Source organism: Bison bison, unplaced genomic scaffold (assembly GCF_000754665.1).
Source record: "Bison bison bison isolate TAMUID 2011002044 unplaced genomic scaffold, Bison_UMD1.0 scf7180017864336, whole genome shotgun sequence".
NCBI classification, from domain to species: Eukaryota; Metazoa; Chordata; class Mammalia; order Artiodactyla; family Bovidae; genus Bison; species Bison bison.
The window spans coordinates 1373528-1392515 of NW_011494908.1; the positions used below are offsets into that span (position 1 = coordinate 1373528).

The 18988-nt window shown below is 41.5% G+C and overlaps 1 protein-coding gene across 1 annotated transcript in view; it reads left to right on the forward strand.

Moving 5' to 3' along the window:
• Positions 1 to 18988, forward strand: part of AGPAT5 (1-acylglycerol-3-phosphate O-acyltransferase 5) — a 172027-nt gene that overhangs the window by 136243 nt on the left and 16796 nt on the right. Inside the window, exons 3-6 of the mRNA XM_010854081.1 lie at positions 3493 to 3562; positions 10018 to 10133; positions 13462 to 13551; positions 16321 to 16411. Of these exons, the coding sequence (XP_010852383.1) occupies positions 3493 to 3562; positions 10018 to 10133; positions 13462 to 13551; positions 16321 to 16411 (367 nt within the window). The remainder of the gene's footprint in view (positions 1 to 3492; positions 3563 to 10017; positions 10134 to 13461; positions 13552 to 16320; positions 16412 to 18988) is intronic.

Genomic DNA, 18988 nt, shown 5'->3' on the forward strand with positions numbered 1-18988 from the left:
TTCTCAGGAGGCAGATCAGGTGGTCTGGTATTCCCATCTCTTTCAGAATTTTCCACAGTTTATTGTGATCCACACAGTCAAAGGCTTTGGCATAGTCAGTAAAGCAGAAATAGATGTTTTTCTGGAACTCTCTTGCTTTTTCGATGATACAGCGGATGTTGGCAATTTGATCTCTGGTTCCTCTGCCTTTTCCAAAACCAGCTTGAACATCAGGAAGTTCACGGTTCGTATATTGCTGAAGCCTGGCTTGGAGAATATTGAGCATTACTTCACTAGCGTGTGAGATGAGTGCAGTTGTGTGGTAGTTTGAGCATTCTTTGGCATTGCCTTTCTTTGGGATTGGAATGAAAACTGTCCTTTTCCAGTCCTGTGGCCACTGCTGAGTTTTCCAAATTTGCTGGCATCTTGAGTGCAGCACTTCCACAGCATCATCTTTCAGGATTTGAAATAGCTCAACTGGAATTCCATCACCTCCACTAGCTTTGTTCGTAGTGATGCTTTCTAAGGCTCACTTGACTTCACATTCCAGGATGTCTGGCTCTAGGTCAGTGATCATACCATCATGATTATCTGGGTCGTGAAGATCTTTTTTGTACAGTTCTTCTGTGTATTCTTGCCACCTCTTCTAAATATCTTCTGCTTCTGTTAGGTCCATACCATTTCTGTCCTTTATCGAGCCTATTTTTGCATGAAATATTCCTTTGGTATCTCTGATTTTCTTGAAGAGATCTCTAGTCTTTCCCATTCTGTTGTTTTCCTCTATTTCTTTTCTCTATTTCTCTATTTCTTTCCTCTATTTCTTTTGGTTAATGGTTGTGTCTATAAACAAAAGTAGGAAACTGATGTTTTAAGGCCAGTGTGGTATATAGAATGTGGACTAAGTGCAAGTACTGAAGGTGTGGGGTCTTCTTAAGTGGTACTGTTGACCTATCACGGGTCCGAGCAAGGCAGCGTGGTTGGCCTGTGCTCGGCCTGCTGCCGTGGGAGGCTGTGGTCCTGGACCAGATGATGGCCAGACGCTACTCTGCTGCCGTTGCGTGTAGTGGCCGTTTTCCCTGCTGGAGATTGTTTGTCATGAGATTAGATGACTGTGCTTATGTTTGTGGTTTTCTTTTCACCCTCACCATGCTTGTTTTATTTTAAAGTGGAATATATTTAGTTTTATAGGAAATAAAGTTTGCAGTGCTATGTTTTCTATATGATTGATAACTATCATCCTGTGAATACCCATTACTTAAATTTTTAAGGTTATTTTTGACACATAAAAATTTTACCTATTCATGTTATTATGATGTTTTGGTATAGGTATGCATTATGAAATGACTACCACAATCAAACTAAAAAAAAAGAAATCCTTTTAATAACTTGTTTGTCAGCTGCCTTCAAAGGCTGTAGTCTCTTAATGAAGTGAAAGGGAAGGAGAGTCCCCCTGGGTGGTTCAAGTACTGCCTTCAGCCTGAGGGCAGGCAGGTCTCCAAAGAGTGGTTTTCAGATTGAATCAATAAAACCGCAGCCTGTCATTGTCAGTATCCTGTCCAAGGAAGTCAAGCCAGAGTTCTCTGTCGCAGTGCTTTGAACCCAGTGAGTCCTGCCTAGAGGTCCCAGAGCAACTCTGGCTCATTGCTGAGAGGGTGGATCGCTCACAGACTAGGACTCCACTTTTTAACCTTGCGTGGATCAAGTCATTGATCTTGGTTTTTTGTTTTGGTGTTGATAAACTTTATTAATAAAAAATTATTGAGCAAGCAACTTGGTGCTCTGGGATGACCTAGAGGGCTCAGATGGTGGGGGTGGGGGCAGTGAGGCTCAATTTATATTAAAAGATTACTAAGCAAATATTTAAACACATATTACCTACATAGACTGAAGGCAGGAGGAGAAGGGGACAACAGAGGATGAGATGGGTGGATGGCATCACCGACTCAATGGACATGAGTTCGAGTAAACTCCGGGAGTTGGTGATGGACAGGGAGGCCTGGCGGGCTGCAGTCCATAGGGTCACAAAGAGTCGGACCCGACTGAGCGACTGAACTGACTGACTGACTGACTGACCCACATAGTGCTGTATAGTTTTCTGAGGAAGATAATAGAAATCTCATTCCGAGTCCCTGGTCTCCAGAACTTTGACATCTAGTTACATTTATCTACAGAGATACAGAGTCCTTTGTTCTGTTGTTAAGATATTAATGAGTAGTGTTATATTCAAAAGACAATCTCTGTGACTATCTAAAAAGATAGTTGTTGTTCAGTTGTGTTGTTTTAAGTCGTGTTGTAAGTCGTGTCTGACTCTTTGTGGACTGCAAAGAGAGTCCATGAGTCTCCTGTGGACTGCAGCACACCAGGCTCCCCTGTCCTCCGAGTTCTCCCGGAGTTTGCCCAAATTTTTGTCCACTGGGTGGCTGATGCTATCTAACCATCTCGTCCTCTGCCACCCTGTTCTCCTTTTTACTTCAGTCTTCCCCAGCATCAGGAAAAAGATAGATCTGTAGCTAATTCATAATCTTGAATAATCCATGATGACAAGATATGAAAACAGAAATGCCCTGAATAAAAAATTACACTGTTAGGAGTCATTTCCTTTGAAGCCTTTAAAAATATACTGGCAGTTTCTTGAAATGATTGATTATGAAGTATTTCAGACATGCAAAACTACAGAAAGACTCCTGTAAGGAGCACCTGCGTACCCACCCCCAGTTAAAGACGTGAAACATGAGTGCTGGAGTTGCAGCCTACTGTGTACCCCTCCTCTCCTGCAGCCCACCTTCCTAGGGACCACTTGAACTCCATCTGGGGAGCTCTGTATGGAGTCATAATAGAGTCCCAATCAGGATCCAGGTTTCCCCATTACTTCCCAGGTAAAGTTTTCGTCTTTAGCTTGGCTTTCAGCAGACACTGCGTTCTGGCTCAGCTCTCCCTCCGGTCCTCTCCCTGACTGCGTGCAGCCCCGGTTTGACCCAGACCCTGCCAGGCGCACCCATGCTGGCCCCAGACGCTGCCACTCCATCCCTTCGTTCCCCCTTCCTGATGTCCCTTCATCATCTCCCGTGCTGTTACCACACCTAACAAATGCTACTGCAGTTCTGCGGTTGAGAGTTCTTTAAAATAGACTGTATTTTCATAATATTTGCATTATGTTTCATCACAGTGCTGTGTGCACACCTGTGTCTCCCCCGTAGGCTCTTTGAAGAACGATATACCTTATGAACAGGGTTTCAGATATTGTGAGAAATCAGGAAAAATTCCGGAGGATGACTGATCATTGTTTCTCTTAATGACCGTTAACCCGCCCTGTGCTCAACTTCTTTCTAGTCATATGCTGTTGTTGATGGTCTCTAAGGCTCCTAAGAGAAGTCTAATAGTTGTTAATCATGGATGGCATATTCATGACGTCATGTTTTTGTCAGTGTTTTGACATTGTCATATTTTGTATGTTACCGTAGTACATGTTTTAAAATATCAAAATAATGTTTCTCTTTTTATTTTATCTTTTAGATATTGCTATATGGAGATTTGCCAAAAAATAAAGAAAATATAATATATTTAGCAAATCATCAAAGCACAGGTTTGTATTTCATTTGCATGAAACTTGGGTCTCTCCACACACAGTAGAGAAGTAATTCAAAGTAATGTTCTGATTTTAAAAAATTAAATGGATTTTTTGTTGTTGTTAAAACTTGAATTTTCAATGCAGATATTATATGTAACCTTGTATTTTTGTAATTTTACTGTTTTGGAAAAATAGGACTGTGAAAGCTATGAATTTTCCTTGTCCCTCTGCTGGGTGTATATAAGCTATTTTCTTTCCTTTTTTCTCTTTCTTTGACTATCTCTTTAAAGACTCATGTATTCTCCCTTTTTAAGTTTTGTTTTTGGAAGTGAAATTTGTGGATCATAATGTATGAACATTTTAGATTTTTTATTGTTAGGCTACAGAAAGGTTGTACCAATTTGTATTTATTCCTAAACACAGTATTATTTTCTGATGTCTGCAGTTCCTTTTGCTTCTTCAGATGTTTTGGTTTAGTTACAGCTTCCTTTTCTATCAGAAGAATCACAGAAGACTCTGGTCTCCAATATAGCAGTGTGTACTTTAAATTAGGTCAAGGTGCTTTAAAAAAAAAAAATTAAAAAGCTTTTTATATTGAAATAATTGTAGATTTCTAAGGATTTGCAAAAATAGTACATAGACTCCCATGACCCCGTCACCAAGTTTCTCCCAAGGGTGGCATCTTATATAACTATGCTACAGAATCCAAACTAAGAAATTCAGGTACTTTTTAGTTCTCCAAACACTTCAGTCAAAAAGACATCCAACTTCATTATTTTTTCAAAGCTGTAACTGCTCTTGATGCACACTTCCTAAATTCCATTTTTGTTACTTTTAAAAATGTAGTAAGCAGAAGTTCAAGACTAAAAACAGACCGAAGAATGATTAACACCTGACTGGGAAATCACTGATGCCTGTGGCTGTCCTTTCTCTTCACCCTGTCAGCTGTGTTTCTTCACAGTTCCTTTCATCACTACCTATACCTTCGGAAAGGTTATGAAGGAGAGATGCCTCTTTCTCAACTTAGCTTATTAATAGTTACACTCAGTTTTCTAGGTCAAGAGTTGATGTTACAAAGTGAATAGGAATTTGATGTATTTGTATTTCCCTAATTTTATTACCCTAACTGCTAAGACTATTTGACTTAATTACATTTGACTTTAGGAAAGCAACCAGCCCTGTGGTCAGAGTCTGTTTCTAACTCTGGTCTATAAAGCAGCCTGACTTCCTCCTTTATTTTCACGCTTTCTCCAGTCATATCGAGCTTTTTATTAGTGACACAGTCTTGCTATTCCGGTCCTGCTACTGATGGCCAATCTTTACCAAGGTTCCAACATCCAGATAAAAAGGATTTCTGGTTCTAGGACAGGGAGTGGCTCATTTAGCCCATTTTTCTTTATATTGAACCCCTGGTTAATTTCACTTAGAGCTAGCTTTCTATTTAAAAGGTCTCTCTTAAAATTCCTTAGGTTCCCTGCCAACTTGCCTTTTTCCAGGCTTCAATGGAAAGAGTGTTGTAGGGACAGAGCCGTGGGCCCAGCTCAAACCTGTAGACTGAGGACTCTGAACATTTCCCGAGGCCGCTGCTGTCCTCCGTGTGCTCCCCACGCGCTGGCCTTTATGTCCTTCACTCCCCAGTGCGGACTTTGGGGACTGGAAGGGTATTGCGGGAAGTGTGAGGGCGGCAGTCAGCGCCGGCTGACGGGGAAAGCTGCACGCCTCATGGCAAGAACCTGGGCCATCCATGCCCTCCCCTGACCTGGATGCAGGCCCCGCTCCAGTCAGCCGTTAGGAGGGTTGCTTTTTGAGTCCTTTAAAAAATCCGGGGAATCTCCTGACAGTCCCATGGTTACGACGCTGTGCTTTTCACAGCTAGAGCTGGGGTTCAAGCCTTGGTTGGAGAGCTAAGATCCTATAAACCGGTGGTATGACCATAAATAAAAACCTGTAGCTTAAGAACATAACTAGACAGAGATTTTAAATTACTTTAGAATTGCAGGCTTCAGTTAGAATATGGGCACGTAAAATTCTGCCTATGATCTGAGGTTCTGCAGGCCCCTTGTTTATCCGGGGATGTGGGCCCTTATGAAACCCTTTTGAGACCCTGAAAACCACCATCGAGTAAACTGAAAATGTCAGAAGCAGAAAGAACATTTCAAAGACTGCTGTTGAGCTCAGACTTCACAGCTCATGCTCTCCAAGGCCTGCCGGAGTGCAGGAGGCTTTTCTTGGCCGGGCTGGGCGCTGAGCTGGCGTCTCAATCTGTCCCTCTGCTCCTTTGGTTTCACTTGCAGTGAGCCCTCGCCATCTCTGTCTTCTCTGTCACTGTTGACTGACTTTTCTCCAGAGTCAGCAGGACTGCGGTGGCCACTGTTCCTTTCCCTTCGCCTTCCTTAACTCTCTGCTTTGAACACTCTGGACCTTTTTAATCTTATGAAACATTCCCTTTCCTTGATCTGGGTGACATTTTCCTTAACTAGCAGCGTGAATGGTGAGTAGACTTTCATCGAAAGGCCTGGGCTGTGGAGTCAGACCCCAGTTCATGTGCTGTTCTACAGCATGCTGTGTGTCTGGGGCCGATGACTTAGCCTTTCTGAGCCTTGTTGGTCAGGTGTGAGTCATGTCTACTGGTCAGGGCTTTTAGGCAGTTTCCATAACCTGGCTCTAATCTCGCAGAGAGCCTGGCTCAAGGGCAGCCAAGAGTAGGCGTGATGGTGTTGATGACGGCTAATCCCTAGGTCACGTTGCATCCGTGATAGGCGAGTACTTCATGTGCAGGGTCCCTTTCAGCCAACACTGTGCCCTCAAGAATTGGAAACTCTTGTTCCATAGTAGCACAGTTGAGAAGCGCCTCGCTTCTCTTGCTGCCTCTCCTCTGCCCTTCCCTCCTCTCTTCCAAGTTAATAATATAAACTGAGGCACTGCCTCAGCTGGATCACCATGGAAGAATTCTTACACAGCTGCATTTCTTGATCTCTTAATTAAGTTATTCATGCTGGAACACAAAATATGAATAGTTATTAAGGTAATATCCCAGCCATCAGTAACTCAGCTGTAGTCTGCTGTCTTCTATCTGAAACCTAGTTGAGAATTTTTAAAAATTTAAAAAAAGATAATTGAGTTGAAAAAATTGGAGGCACCAAGCTTATGTGTTTTGACTACTTAAATGAAAGTCACACAGCCGTGTCTGACTCTTTGCGACCGCATGGTATGTATAGTCCATGAAATTCTCCAGTCCAGAATACTGGAGTGGGTAGCCTTTCCCTTCTCCAGGGGATCTTCCTGACCCAGGGTCTCCTGCATTGCAGGCGATTCTTTACCAACTGAGCTATCAGGGAAGCCCTTTGACTACTTATGTTAGTTCTTAAAATTTTTCACTAAATATTTCAAAAGTGTAAGGGCATAGCCCAGGAAAGTTCATTACAAACATAACATTTTGTAAACTTGAAACTTTCTCCTTCGAGTTATTGGAAGGTGTATCTAGGCCATAGTATAGCCATGTGTGTTTAATATAAAAATGCATTTTCAAATTCCTCCAAATTTAAAAAAATGGAAAAGATACCAAATGTTGTTTTTAGCCTGTACCAAAATTTGTTCCACAGTGTTCTGTAGCCTGGAAACAATACACTGAGTTCTCCATTTATTCTGAGTCTCTACTTTTACATTAGGTCTAGTTTTAACAAACTTGATTATTTAGTTTCTACGACATGGTTAGGAAGAAATATGTTTATCAGTGCCTGTTTAATTGATTTGAATTAGAGGGGAGGTGGGTAAGGAGACGAGAAAAGTGATAATTGATGTTCAGTAGAGTAGGTGTTGCTGCCTGACAGACACACACGCTGGGGATCGTTCGTTTACTGTAGGGGACGTCTTTGCTTCTCTCTAAAAGGGAGCTGTGACAAATTAGAGATGTTTTAGTTGTACCTCTGAAAGCATCAAGAAAGAGTTAAATGATGAATGACTTAAAAAAGGGAGATTTATACTAATTGACAAAACATTTTTCCAGAAGAATAATTTTTAATGTTTGAATCGGCTAAATCTTCTGTGGCATATTCTGTCCAGCATGGTGCAGCGCGTAAAGGAGTCCACACAGCTAAGAGCTCATCCTCCTGCATTCCTCGGGAAAACTCCTTTTTGGTTGAAACTTGATCATAAGGATCCCTCTTGGCTTCCCCCTTTTTATACTTAGCATCTCCTCCTATTGGTTGTATCCTGTGCAAAATAGGGCTTTCCTGCCACCCATCAAGAAAGGGAATGCAAATGGGCATACACTCAAGGCCGGTTGACAGTTGCAAGTTACATAACAACAGGCTCTGTTGTGCATGTCTGTCCATAATTCAGTCTGTTACAATCAGATGTATTTGCTGCTGCTAAGTCGCTTCAGTCGTGTCCGACTCTGTACGACCCCGTAGATGACAGCCCACTAGGCTCCCCCGTCCCTGGGATTCTCCAGGCAAGAACACTGGATGTATTTATGTATAAAATATTTATGAGCCCTTAATGGGCCCCTAGCTTTCTAAGGTTGCCTGAGGAAGCCCCTGCAGTTAGTTTGTATCCCTGTGTGCCCAGGGCGCATGTGCAGGACTTGGAAAGGTCTCTCTGTGAGCTCTCTTGGTTGTGTCTGGGGTGGGCTTTAGTGATCAGCTTGCATCTTTTTTGGCTAGGCCACCCCTCATGGCTCATGTGTACCTTCCTGCCTGACAAAAACATGTTCCTCCAAGAATCTGTTCCTTTTGTTCTCATTCACCTGAGCCTGAATACACCTGTAATCCTGTGACTGAATCCTTTCATAGATTCTTTTTTTTTTTTTTTTTTTTGAGTTTTTGTCTTGGTCATTTATTAGAATGTACATAGATATCTAGATTGAACGGACTTAAACATGAATATGGTATCATCACTTAAACATGAATATTGTTATTTTGAGGTAGAGGAAATATCACTGACCTAGGAGTTAGCCTGTCTGTTATCTGACCCAGCTCTGGCACATGACAATGAGTATTTCAGTTTTGCTAAAGTATAAGGTGGATTGGGAGGTAAGACAAGAGGTAAATGAAGTAAGAAGCAAAAGAATAGGAAGCATCTGGCCTAGTGACGGCCACACATTCAGTGCACAGAAAATACCTACTCAGTGAATAAAGCTAAGAAAAAATGTTTTATTTTATAAGCAGCAAACATTTATTTTTCACAGTCCTATAAGCAGGTTTATCCAAGATCAAGGCACCAGCAGATTTGGTGTCTCCTGAAGTCCACTTCCTGGATCTTAAATGCCAACTTTTCACTATGTCCTCACTTGGCAGAAGGGGCAGAGTATCTCTCTGGACCCTCTTACTGCTGCTGCTGCTGCTGCTAAGTCGCTTCAGTTGTGTCCGACTCTGTGCAACCCCATAGACGGCAGCCCACCAGGCTCCCCCGTCCCTGGGATTCTCCAGGAAAGAACACTGGAGTGGGTTGCCATTTCCTTCTCCAACCTTTCATAGATTCTTATCGATGTTTTTTCAAGTATGCCTATCTTCCAACTCATCTGTAGGTCCTAGAACAGTCTCCCTCACATTTCATTTTTATCATTTTTATTCTTATGAAGAAATAGAGTAGTTTGCAGACATTTATTTTCAAATCAGATTTCTCTGGTCTTCAAGACTCTACTGTTTGCTGTCTTAACTTCACTTCATTTTCTCGTAATCTCTTTAAACCATCTCCTCTGTTTGGCATCTTCTGTACCCTTTGCTGGTCCCTGTTTCTTTGCTTTGGGAAGGAAGGGCTAGTTCCTCTGTTCAGAATTTGTTCTGCTGGAAAGATCAATTAACAGCGTATCTCTTCCTACAAGTTTTTTGGGTTTGGTGTTATCAGCTCACTGGTGGTTTTCTTTTTTTTTAACTGGTGCTTTCTTTTTGTTGTTTTTTTGACCTTTTAGTAATAACATATCTACATAATTAGAGTTTTTAGCAGCTTGGCTACATGTCCTTTGATATGTAAAGAATACACATTTGCCCAACATAGTTGTAAACTTTGAGACATCTTTGTTTTGAATTCTGTTATAGCCTATGATTGTGTCCTGAAAGTCATTGGTAAAGATAAAATGTCCTTGCCTTTTGTTGAGCATATTAGTATGTATGGAATATTTTCTTGAACGTGACAGTTTGATTTAGCCAATCTCTGCCTATCATTTCATGTTTTCTAGACTTTTAAGAATTAGAGAAGCTTATTGTATTCTTTGTTCCCGCATCATTTGTATTACTTTGATGGTTTATGGCTTTTGCATTATATCCCTGGAATAAGAAGCTTTTAAGAAATGTAAAAACAAACCTGAAAAAATCCACAGAATTTGCATTTTTCAAATGTCTGGGATTGATTTAAAGAAATTAAAAAATTCTACTAGTAATATTTTCAAAGCACGTCTTCGCAACAGTCTTGTGAAAAGGCTCTGTTTCTGTGGCGGGGATCATTGGGACTGACGGGTTCTGTCTTGGCAGTTGACTGGATCATCGCCGACATTCTGGCCGTCAGGCAGAGTGCCCTCGGACATGTGCGCTATGTGCTGAAAGATGGGCTCAAGTGGCTCCCGCTGTATGGCTGTTATTTTTCTCAGGTAACTTTTTTCCATGCTTCTTTCTTTCTATATGTATGAATGTTTAAGTTTTTTGGGTTTATTTTTAATGGGTTTACCAGTTCATTCTAAATTAATGTGGTTTTATTTGGCATTTTTAATGGTGTGATGGTGTGTATATATATATATGTCTGATTACCCAAATTGTTAAAAAATGCAAATGTACAAAAATCATATAAAAATTTTTTAAGATAAAAAATGTGATGGACCCTTAATAAATTAAAAAGTAATTATCTGTAGGATATAAAAAAATAGTGAGCTATATATGTAAAGTACCTAGCATGAATGTCAGGTACATAATAAATATTCAGTATATGTTATTTTATAAAAGCCCTTTAAAATCACATCATACTCATCAGGTCACGAAACTATACAACAGGTTCTTTAATATTCAGAAGGGGATTACTAGCATTTTTCTATGCCTTTTCTGAATAAATTATGGTTATGCAGTTTTCTGGGGGCTTCTCCAGTGGCTCAGCAGTGGAGAATTCGCCTGCAGTGCAGGAGACACAGGAGACATGAGTTCGATCCCTGGGTCGGGAAGATCCCCTGGAGGAGGCTCTGGAAACCCACCCCAGTTTTTCTTGTCTGGAGAGTCCCATGGACAGCGGAGCCTGGCGGGCTACAGTCCATGGGTGGCAAAGAGTCAGACATGACTGAGTGACTAATACAGATACACTTGGAATTCTCTAAATATTAAGAATGAAATTTGTATAGAAGACATGCTTGATAATAAGACTTATAATAATACTCGATTAAAGAAGAGAGGCTAAAGTTATGCTAAGCCCTGAAAAGACAGATATCTGGAGGTCACCCCTTGGACAGTCCATGCTGCCCACAAGTCCCGTGATCAGAGTTCCTGTGGTGTTGGAGGTTAGTCTTGACTGTCCATTTCCTCTTTCTTTTTCTTATTTCCTTCTAAAGGAAAATAAAATCCAAATATATTTTAATGAAAAGTATTTTAAACTATTTTGTTCATGTATAAATGGGAATAAATTAAAAAGTAGTGCACTTTGTGTTACCACTCAGTTGTGTCCGACTCTGCAACCCCATGGACTGTAGCCTACCAGGCTCCTCTGTCCGTGGGATTCTCCAGGCAAGAATACTGGAGTAGGTTGTATAACTTTATGCCAGGAAGTAAGATTTTCTTTTAAGCGGACTTGTTTTTTACAATCTGTATGAAGCAGAAATAATGTTGTTCAAAAATAGTTACTTATAAGCAAAATGTGAGGAAACAGTCAAGTTTTTTATATATTTTATATGTGGTGATGTTGTATTTTAAATGTTTTGTTGTTGTTCAGTCTCTCAGTCATGTCTGACTCTTTGCAGCCCCATGGACTGCAGTACACCAGGCTTCCCTGTCCCTCACAATCTCCTAGAGTTTGCCAAGTTCATGTCCACTGAATCGGTGATGCCATCCAACCATTTCATCCTCTGTCACCCTCTTTAGTTTTAATATATAGATATTCAGAAAATTAAACGTTTCTAAACCACCAGCTTGTGAACATTGACAGGTGTAGTTTACCTTGGAAATTCAGAACAGAATCCTCTCTGCTCCCTTGTCCCAACAAACGCAGATGTTTTGGGAACCTTACTGTTGTGTTTGAAAAAAAAAAAAAATCGAAAAGGCACTAGAGAGCTTTTGCTCATTTAAGCCCTGTGAGTGTAACTAGAATATGTGTGGCAGCTGTGACTGACCTGAGCTCTCTACACTTTCTTCCACTCTGCTTTCAATTCTGGCCATCTTTATTGTAATACGTATCCATTCTCTTATATTACACTCGTATACATATTTTGCTTCATCACTAATCAGGGAGTTCCTAAGGGAAAGATAGCTGGTCTTCACTTCTGTAGCTTCCATATACCTGGGAAAGAACTCAGATTTTTTTTTTTTTTTAATGAAAATTGAGTTTAATAAGCACATTAAGTGATTAGTAGGAAATAGTGTGTGAAGAAGAGACATAATGTCATTGAAAGCTTGGGGAAGTTTCACATTGCAGTATATGTTTCCTGTGGCTCTAATTCTAAAGAATTTGTGAAGGATGACTTTATCCTCATGGGTCCTCTCAGTTTGGGTAAGTAGTACCCAAACTACTACTTACTTACTTGGGTAAGTACCTACACTCTTAGAGCACTTGGAGTTTCTTTTCTGTACTCAGGCAAGTCAGCCAATGTGTGAAGGAACCACATCCAGAATCTAAGGCCACCCTTCCCTTCCTCTATATCCTGTCCCCTCCTTGCTTCTCTTTATTTCCTTTTACTCATATTCTTAAGACAAAATCAAATTCAGCCAGTCTGTTAATTTTACAGGTGAGTTCGAGTTAGCATAGAGGAAGACAAAAAAAAGACTGACCTGATGCAAAGTTTCAGTGACGTGCACATGTGAGGTTTAATTGAGGTTATCTTAAATTTTATGAGGACCTCCCTGGTGGCTCAGCGGTAAAGGATCCGCCTGTCAGTTTAGGAGACTTGGGTTCTATCCCTGGGTCGAGAAGATCCTTTGGAGAAGGAATGGCAACCCACACCAGCATTCTTGCCTGAGAAGCTCCATGAACAGAGGAGCCTGACAGGTTACAGTCCATGGGGGCCACAAAGAGCTGGACACAACTGAGTGACTGAACAACAATTTTTATGATGGTGTTTGTATTAGCCTGCCTGGGCTCCCATAATAAAATACCACACTATGACTTAAACTACAACAGAGGTTTATTTGCTGCCAGTGTGGAGGCTGGAAGTTCAAGATTAAAGTGTCAACAGAGTTGGTTTCTCTTGAGGCTTTGGTTTGCGGGTGACTGTCTTTTCCCTGTGTCTGTCCTTTACTTGACTTTGTGTCCTAATCTCTTCTTACAAGGCACCATTCCTATTGGATCAGGCCCCACTCTTATGACCTCATTTAACCTTAATTATTTTCCTAAAAACCCCATTTCCAAATATAGTCACATTTAGGGGTTAGGGCTTCAACATAAGAAGTCAGTGGAGTAACTGAAAGCTAAGATCCATCTGATTGAATTTTTGATTTGGAAAAAGAAAAAAGTGTTTTTAAGGTAAGAAAGCATTTTTAATTGCCAGCAGAAGTAAATGTTTGTGTAGTTTCCTATGATAAGCCACACCCGGTTTTATTTGAATTGTATTCAGATTGAGCTAATGTTAAAGGCTAACATTTAAATGTATTAAATATAACTTTATTCCTAAAATGTGATTTTATTCTTCATCCTTTGGAAATAAAGTTAACCCTTTTGATGACTGGTCATTGGACATTTTAGTAGTAAATATGTCTTTCCCCTCATTTTTTTTTTTCTTAACATGGCAGCATGGCGGAATCTATGTTAAAAGAAGTGCCAAATTCAATGAAAATCAGATGAGGAAAAAGCTGCAGCGCTACATCAACGCAGGAACTCCAGTAAGATTATGCTCATTTTTATTTTTTTTCTTACCAACTTTCAATTTGTAATTTAAGGATTAAATTAGCATTTAAGAATTGTTTTGAAAATATATTATCCCATGTGTAATAAATAATTCAGAGTTTTTGAAGCAAAAAACCTTCTAAATATGGGTAAGCAGTTATTTTTGGCCGTCAGAAAGGTTGCTGCAGGTGATTTGATCCTTTCCGAGTGGTTGTCAATCTTGACCTTAAAGAGGACTAAGGAGAACATTTGGTGTCTTCAGTCTATAAATAGAAGCAGAACTGCCCTTGTAACCTTACACTTGAGCTACTTAGGAACTCCTCTGACTCCTCTTCTTCAGCCTCAGGTGGAGTTTTAGAAGGACTGTTTTCTGTCAGTATGAATTTGGATTTCTTGTATCTACTGAGTTATTTGAAAAGTCAGAAAAAGTATGAATATCTGCAAATGAAGAATCACTGCATGTAAACATTATTTTATGAAACCTTGTTGCCCACAGAAGAAGCCTCAGCATTCTCCTTGCAGAATGCTCATTGCTCCTCTGTGGCTCTCCACTCCCTCCGAGGACAGGGCTGCAGGGGAGCCATGCCTCCCTGAGCCTCGTTCCCCGGGGCCCTGCTTGGTTGTCTGTCCTGGTGCTTGGAAACAGAGCTCACAAGTTCAAGTTTTCCCCTTTTTTCCTTCCTCATCGCCTCTCCCCTCCTCCTCCCCCCAGCTGCCCTCCCTTTCCACTTCCCTCTCTCTTCTCTCTGGCTCATGGTGCCTCCTTTCCCTGTGTGCTAGGTGATCTTTGTTTGCTCTTAATTGTATTTGGAAAAATTATTTGCAGAAATCAGCTCGAGCATAAGATGAAAGAGAACACTGGCGTTTGTTCTAGCCCCGTCCCTGGAGGTGCCTCTCCCCTGGGCCCACCCGAGCCTAGTTCTGAGCTTGAGGCTACCTGGACCACCCAGGCCATGCAGTGAGACAAGACCTTCTGAGACCTGCGTGCCTACCTGGCTTGCTTTTACCCCAGGAGTGTGGCTCTTTTGGTGTTCCCTTCACTTCTGTTTCACTCTTACTGTTTCTAACAGAAGATCTGTGGCCTTAGATTTTTGTTCCCTCACTTTTTGTATCTCTTAAATTCTTCTCTGGGCTTACTTCTGCTTTTCTGTGTTTGCTTTAGTTTTGGTCTTACATCTTGTCAGCTCTTAGATGCTCTTAGGATGATGTTACATCCAGCTTTCTAAATTGTTTTCAATAGGAAAGTCAGTGCAAAGAACCTACTGTGTGCTGTGCTTAGTCGCTCAGTTGTATCCGACTGTTTGCAACCCCGTGGACTCCAACCTGCCAGGCTCCTCTGTCCTTGGGGATTCTTTAGGCAAGAATACTGGAGTGGGTTGCCATACCCTCCTCCAGGGAATCTTCCCAACCCAGGGATTGAACCCAGGTTTCCTGCATTGCATCCGAATTCTTTACCAAGAGCCACCAGGAAAGCCCAAGAATACTGGAATGGTTAGCCTATCCCTTCTCCAGGGAATCTTCTCAACCCAGGAATTGAACCAGGGTCTCCTGCATTGCAGGTGGATTCTTTACCAGTTGAGCTATGAGGGGAGCCCTCAAATAACCTAGTCTTTCACTTTGGGCTCCCAGAGAGCATTTCTGTTTTTCAGGGGCAAGAGTCTAGTGTTTTGGTGGTCGTGCAATGATACTGAGTGACGGGCTGCCAGGCTTATGAGGCAGCACTACAAGTGGCTATCACTTCAGGTCACTGCGGGGATGAGGCCACTTTCATGGAATCTGGGTGGTCGCTTCACTGTTTAATATTTAAGTGCTGTGAAACAGATACGTATTTCTCAGACTCTTTAGTAGGCTCTTTTGTTTCTGAAAGTTAATCACATAATTGGCAAGGTAGAATATATTTATAAAGTTAACTTCCATGTGACTTAATATTCCTCACTGAAATCAATGATTAATTGATTCAGCTCTTATTCACCAGTAGTAGTATCTGAGAAAGCTTTCCAGGCGGTGCTAATGGTAAAGAACCTGCTTGCCAGTGCAGAAGACAGAAGACATGAGTTCAATCCCTGGGTCGAGAAGACTCCCTGGAGTAGGAAATGGCAACCCCCTCCAGTGTTCTTGCCTGGAGAATCCCATGGACAAAGGAGCCTGGAGGGCTATAATCCATGGGGTCACAAAGACTCAGACACAGCTTAGCATGCATGCACATCATTTGAGAGACTGTAGGATTTTTTCCCCCCAAATTACTAAGAAGTATATCTTCTGAATAAACATTGCTATGGGAATCTTTTGAAATATGAATATCTATTACCTTTTATATTATGGAGATTTATATATTTATATATGGTTTCCATCAGATGAGGTGTACTTAGTCTAAAATTTACACCTTTTCCAAAGTGATTTTGGAGAATCTTAGTGGGGGGAACCTCTTTCAATAATGAATTGAGGCTTTGTATGAGTCAGCATTTCATGGCAAGCTTTTAAATTAGTGAATATTAGCATGTAATTAGAAATGTTGTTAGATTATTAATGACTGACATGTGAATAAATGTAGGACTGCATTTTTAATATATTCTATGCTATGTCATGACTTAATTGAATTTGTGCATTTTGGTTGTTCTGCTTGGAATAAAGGTCATAGGTAATAGAATTTTTTTTCACCACCATGGGAAATACTCTTAGGATTAACAGGGTTATCATTGGTAAGTTAACAGCAACAACAAAAACACTCACATAAAACAAACCAAATCTTCTTTATGTTTTCACAGATGTATCTTGTGATTTTTCCAGAGGGAACAAGATATAATCCAGAACTAACAAAAGTAATTTCAGCTAGTCAAGCATTTGCTGCTCAAGAAGGTAAGTAAAAAATTAACTACATTTGAAACTATTATTTTTAAATGTGTCTAAGAGTAAATTTAAGTGCTTGCTGTATATGTATTCTGGTACCATAGATTCAGGTAGAATCTATCCAGGGACATGATTATTTAGATGGAACCTTTGTTTGCAGTGTGGCTTCTCTGTGGTGGACAGAGTTTCTGTTCTGTAGGTTGACAGACCTAGATTGGAATCCAGATTCTGACATCTGTTAGCCGTATGGGCACAAGCTGCCTGATGTTACTGAGCATCAATTGGCCTACCTCTTAAAAAACATATAGTCAGCCTGCCAGATCTGTGGATTCTGCATCTATGGATTCAGTCAACCACAGGCAGAAAATATTTTTAAAAAATTTTTTCAGAAAGTTCCAAAAAGCAAAACTTGAAATTGCCATGCGGGCAGCTATTTACAGAGCATTTGCATTGTATCAGTTATTATAAGTGGTCTAGAATTGATTTAAAGCATATGGAAGTTGTACATAGGTTATATGCAAGCACTCGTCCATATTTACATAAGGGCCTTGAGCATCTGGGGATTTTGGTATCCAGGGAGTAGATGGGGGTGGGGTGGTCTTAGAAGCAGTCCCCTGGGGATACCGGGGTGAGGGGGGGTATGCTTGTTCCCATAAGTTCAGTTCAGTTCAGTCGCTCAGTTGTGTCCGACTCCTTGCGACCCCATGAACTACAGCATGCCAGGCCTCCCTGTCCATCACGAGCTCCTGGAATTCACCCAAACTCATGTCCATCGAGTCAGTGATGCCATCCAGCCATCTCATCCTCTGTCGTCCCCTTCTCCTCCTGCCCCCAATCCCTCCCAGCATCAGAGTCTTTTCCAATGAGTCAACTCTTCGCATGAGGTGGCCAAAGTACTGGAGTTTCAGCTTTAGCATCAGTCCTTCCAAAGAACACCCAAGACTGATCTCCTTTAGAATGGACTGGTTGGATCTCCTTGCAGTCCAAGGGACTCTCAAGAGTCTTCTCCAACACCACAGTTCAAAAGCATCAATTCTTCGGCCCTCAGCTTTCTTCACAGTCCAACTTTCACATCCATACATGACCACTGGAAAAACCATAGCCTTGACTAGACGGACCTTTGTTGACAAAGTAACGTCTCTGCTTTTGAATATGCTATCTAGGTTGGTCATAACTTTCCTCCCAAGGAGTAAGTGTGTTTTAATTTCATGGCTGCAATCACCATCTGCAGTGATTTTGGAGCCCCCCAAAATAAAGTCTGCCACTGTTTCCCCATCTATTTCCCATGAAGTGATGGGACCAGATGCCATGATCTTAGTTTTCTGAATGTTGGGTATTCCTAAATCTGTGTAAGGATTAAAGATATGTGAAGCTCCTAATGGAGAATATTACACAAAGTTAGTCTACAGTACTTAAAGCTATTGATGTCCCCAGTAACGAGGATGTTCTTAGCATCCATCTTTTAGAGACCTGGATAGCTGATACACTGGTAGGTGTACAGTTTAGCCAGGCGGGCTGTGTTCCCAGAGGTGTCTGGGAGGCTGGCTGGATCACGTGCGTTCTGTCTGAGCAGGTGCGTTGTTGCAGCACTGGCCGGGGCCTCTGCGGTGCTTCTGAGGATCTGCTGTGTGTCTCTGCTCTGACGCCTATACAGTGAGCAGTTGAAATGGGCTGGTGCATCAGAGAAACAGAGTGTCTGCTTCTAGTTAATTCTGGTTAATCAGTCATGCTTGGAGGTGGAATCCTTGTGGTGGTACTCAAGTTCTCTCCCGAGATTTCTGTCACACTCGTCTCCTTTCCTCCTGCCTTTCTGGCACTTCCCACTTAATCTCCTCTCTGTCCTCTTCTGCTTCATCCTTTCCTGTTTCCTGTCGAGTCTTTTTCATTTATTTCGCTTTCTGTGTTTTTCACAGTGGCCTTCCTCTAAATCCATAGCTGTCACCACCATTTATTTGACTGCTGATGCCTCACAAAAAACTCTCTCTCACCCACACGTCTCTGCCTGACTCTTGACTTTCCTGTACAGCTGCCCAGTAGAGAGTTTCACTTGCCTGGCTCAAAGGCATGACCCATACTGGCTGTGTCAAATGCAGTGCTTCTCTTCCCACACGCACCCTGTCAGCTGGGCCTCTCTCTGCAAGGTTCTCTCAGCTTTTCTTTATGTTGTATATCAAGTATCCTTCTTGAACCAGTGTTTAGTCTTAGATGAACATTAGCTTTGGGCTACATTCTCAGGCGTATATTATTCATATAACCTTCGACAAGTTGCTTTATTTTTTGGTCTGTTTTCTTATTTGTATCAGCAATTATCTTCATAGGGCTTTTGTGAGGTTCAGTGACATAATGTTTATAGAAAGTCTGATATCAGATCAGATCAGATCAGATCAGTCGCTCAGTCGTGTCCGACTCTTTGCGACCCCATGAACTGCAGCACGCCAGGCCTCCCTGTCCATCACCAACTCCTGGAGTTCACCCAGACTCACGTCCATCAAGTCAGTGATGCCATCCAGCCATCTCATCCTCTGTCGTCCCCTTCTCCTCCTGCCCCCAATCCCTCCCAGCATCAGAGTCTTTCCCATGAGTCAA